Source organism: Nicotiana tabacum, chromosome 11 (genome assembly GCF_000715075.1).
Source record: "Nicotiana tabacum cultivar K326 chromosome 11, ASM71507v2, whole genome shotgun sequence".
Classification (NCBI taxonomy): domain Eukaryota; kingdom Viridiplantae; phylum Streptophyta; class Magnoliopsida; order Solanales; family Solanaceae; genus Nicotiana; species Nicotiana tabacum.
The window spans coordinates 5,997,757-6,001,349 of NC_134090.1; the positions used below are offsets into that span (position 1 = coordinate 5,997,757).

The 3,593-nt window shown below is 34.5% G+C and overlaps 1 protein-coding gene across 3 annotated transcripts in view; it reads left to right on the forward strand.

Moving 5' to 3' along the window:
* Positions 1-830: 830 nt before the first annotated feature.
* Positions 831-3,593, forward strand: part of LOC107817895 (DNA repair protein RAD4) — an 11,254-nt gene continuing 8,491 nt past the window's right edge. For 2 of the 3 annotated variants that reach the window (XM_016643787.2, XM_075224721.1), the window contains exons 1-5: positions 831-994; positions 1,949-2,023; positions 2,166-2,290; positions 2,488-2,811; positions 2,915-3,007. In XM_016643787.2, the coding sequence (XP_016499273.1) occupies positions 952-994; positions 1,949-2,023; positions 2,166-2,290; positions 2,488-2,811; positions 2,915-3,007 (660 nt within the window). In that variant the 5' untranslated portion in view covers positions 831-951. The remainder of the gene's footprint in view (positions 995-1,948; positions 2,024-2,165; positions 2,291-2,487; positions 2,812-2,914; positions 3,008-3,593) is intronic. The other variant, XM_016643788.2, reaches the window with a different exon arrangement.

The window sequence follows — 3,593 nt, forward strand, 5'->3', positions numbered from 1 at the left end:
TTGTCCTATAAGAGATGTAGCAAATAAAGACATACGTTTCCAGTTCTTTATTTCACTGGATACAATTGAAAAAAATATTTTTACTAAACACTGCACATAAAGTTAATGCAAAGATATGAAAATATGAATGGGTTTAGATGGATGTAAAACTTATCTTTGTATTATCATCCAATACATTTTTTATTGTACTTGATCTCATTGCCTGCTTATAACTTACATAGTCTTGACATAGAAGATTATGAAATGAGCAATTCGTGCTGATAACGTGTTATAAAATAAAAGCAACTTAGTAAAATATGAACAAGACATGTTGTTATGAAATAAAAGCAATTTAGTAAAACATGAACAAGAAATGGAGATAGAGAGAAAGAAGAGATTTTCTTCTTCAATTGTGTGTATTTTCCTATCTATTACAAGGCCTTTATATAGGCATGAAAAGTGAAGAAAAATATGTCATTGAATATGTCATTAAGCATAGAAATATGTCATTGAATATGTCATTAAGCATTTGAGAAGATCATGGAGGAAGAGTAGACATCCACCATAATTTGATTTTTCTTATAACAAAAATATAATTATTTAATAATAAGAAAGGGCAATATGAGAGAAAAAAATAAGGTAATAACGCGAACGCATCAAATCGATTGTTACGCGACACATTTTATCATTACGTCACATTAATTTTAACGATACTATATAATAAAATCTAAGTAATAATTAAAATAAATATTATGTTTAAAATAACAATGAGATACACTATAATAGCTGACAACCACGAATATTAGTGCCACTATTAATGGAAAATAATTAAAAAAAGATTGGCTAAAAAGAAAAAAGAAAAAAAAAACACAATCCCCCTTCCTTCTTCCCGGGTTTGGGATTTTCATAGGTTTCAACCGTAAGCATATAGCGCGCGCCTCTTCTTCTTCCTACTGTTCAATTGATCGAAAAATGCGAACCAGAAATCAGGCTAAGCTACATAATCAATCAACTGGTATGTTTCCTAACTCTTCAACCAGCCCCCAAAAAACAACAACAACAACAACAAAGAATGCATAAAAATTCAATCTTTCTATTCTTGTTTTACAGTTTTTGCTAGTTTATCCTCTAACTACCCTTTTATTGGATTCTTTCATATTTCTCTTTTGATTCACTTTACTTACTGTTAAAGTACACAAGATGACACCAAAACATAACCAAGAATGCATAAAAATTCAATCTTTGTTCTTCTTTTTCACAATTTCAGCTTATTTCTCCTCTTGTTTAACTACCCTTTATTGGATTATTTCATCTTTATTTGCTAGTTGTCTTTGGGATTCAGTTTATTTACTGGTATGTTTTCCTTAACCACACTACATATTACTAAAACAAAACCTGACTGCATAAAAATTCAATTTTTAGATTTTTGTTTCACATTTTTTTTTTGCTTCTCTAGTCCTTCTTACAACCCCTTTTTGAGGTTCTTTCATGTTAATTTGCTAGTTATTTTGGGTGTGTTTTACTTATGTAACCCTTTATTGGTTTGGGTTATAGCTAGTAGCAAATGTAGTTTAAGTGAAAAAAAGGCAGACCATTCAAGGTTTGTTTCTTTGTATATCAGAAATAGCCTCTCTACCTTCACAAATTAGGGCTAACGTCTGCGTACACACTACCCTCCATAGGCCACACCTGTGGGACCACTGAGGTTTGTTGTTGTTGCATCCAAGGCTTGTCTCTTTATTTTCAATTGATGGTATATTTCCGTGATAAGTAATCTCTTTTTGTCTGACCCAAGTAGAGTCTTACTCTAAAATGTAACATTCATGAAACTTTTCAAATGACTAGTGATCGGTGATCACCGGAGAATATGAATATGCTTATACATGGACTTTTGTTATGTGCTAGTTAATTAGCTTCATTACAGTAATGCACTGAGGTTACGTTAAGTTATGTTTTCCATTTCGGACAGTAAATGAAGAATCTGTGAAACACTACAGTGAGATGGAGAGCCGAAGCGGCTGCAAAGATAGAGCCAGTGATAACGGTTTGTTATGTCGCAATCATTCATTATTGATATTAACTTTAAGAACTCTTGTTATGTACTTTAAATATGCATTGAAAATAACAGTAGAGTTTTGAGTTCTTGAAGGTTGAAACTACAGTAAGAATAACATGCTTGATTTCAGAAACTCTTGCAAACATATCTCGAGGTGCAGTGGGAAAACTCTTGAAACGAGTCAACAAGTCACGTGGCTCTCGGGGTCTGAACACAGATGATAGTTACCTATGCAAACAAGATTCTACGGGCAAGGTTTGTTTCTTTCTTGTGCTATCGCTTCAGTTGGGCAATGTAGTGAGTGAAACACTTCCTTCAGCAAGAAGTATTTAACTCTTTTTGTTCGCAATGCTAAAAAATCGTATGTGTTTCCATGTCTTAGTGTTGATGATTTAGGCATGAACTGCATTTGGACAATGCATTTCTTAATTGTTCTTTGTTTATATGTATAGCCAGAGAACAGATCAAGGGAGACAGAAAAGCAGCTTACCGGCACTACAGTGGCAAGGACTACATTAGATGCTGAATGTTGCACTAAAGATGTGTTACAAAATGTGCCATTGGAAGTGGAAAATGAAGGTACAGATGTTCAGTATCAGAGTATCGAGAGGGAAGATGAACTTGATGGTATTGATTGGGAAGACGGGTCAGTTCATACTTTGAAGCCCGAAAGCAATGTTAAGGAAGATACAAGCAATGGTGTGACTGTTGAGTTTGATGCTCTGCCTGACTCTAGTAAACAGAAAACAGTACGCCGAGCAACTGCAGAAGAAAAGGTGGTTTGAATATCATAGAGAAAAGATACGAATGCCATGATCTTACATTTTAGTCCTTCGTCGGACGTGCATCAACTTGTACTTTTCCCCCCTTAAATTGCAGGAATTGGCTGAGGTTGTGCATAAGGTTAACTTGCTTTGTTTACTAGCGAGGGGCAGGTTGGTAGATAGTGCTTGCAATGATCCTCTTATCCAGGTTCTTTCTTATTCCCGTAGCGTGATATTCTTCCCCCAATTGTCATCGATATTAGCATGTAAAATGTGGATCTGCTAAACCTTCTATCAACTATCTTACTGGATTGTTGTTTATTCATAAAGTGAATCCACCCCTACCTACCCAGGCTCCAAGAAAAGAAATAGAAGATAAAGAAAACAGGAAAGGCTATTCCAGCGTTGGTGAATTAAAGTCCTGGTTAAGCAGCAGTATGATTCTCTGTTTTCCTTAGTCAACTCGGTATAGAGGGGATGGGGAAAATAATAAAACAGTAACGAGGGAGTGAGATGATGTTACTTTTTAGAAGTCGTGTCCGAAATTTTCTTCACAGGTTTCTGAAATGATGGAGATCAGGATACAGACACATATTTTAAACTTAGAGAGACTTAAGTTAGTTTTGGGGAATATAGTGAATGGGTGAGAAAATTAGAAATATGTGGAAAATTGTAGTAAAATCCTAGTTGATGTCCAACTAGATTTGTCATCCTTCACCTTTGTTGCTGACGTGCTGTTATGGTTTTGATATGTGTTAAACTTCGAAGTTTTAGAAATTTAAAATCTCTATATG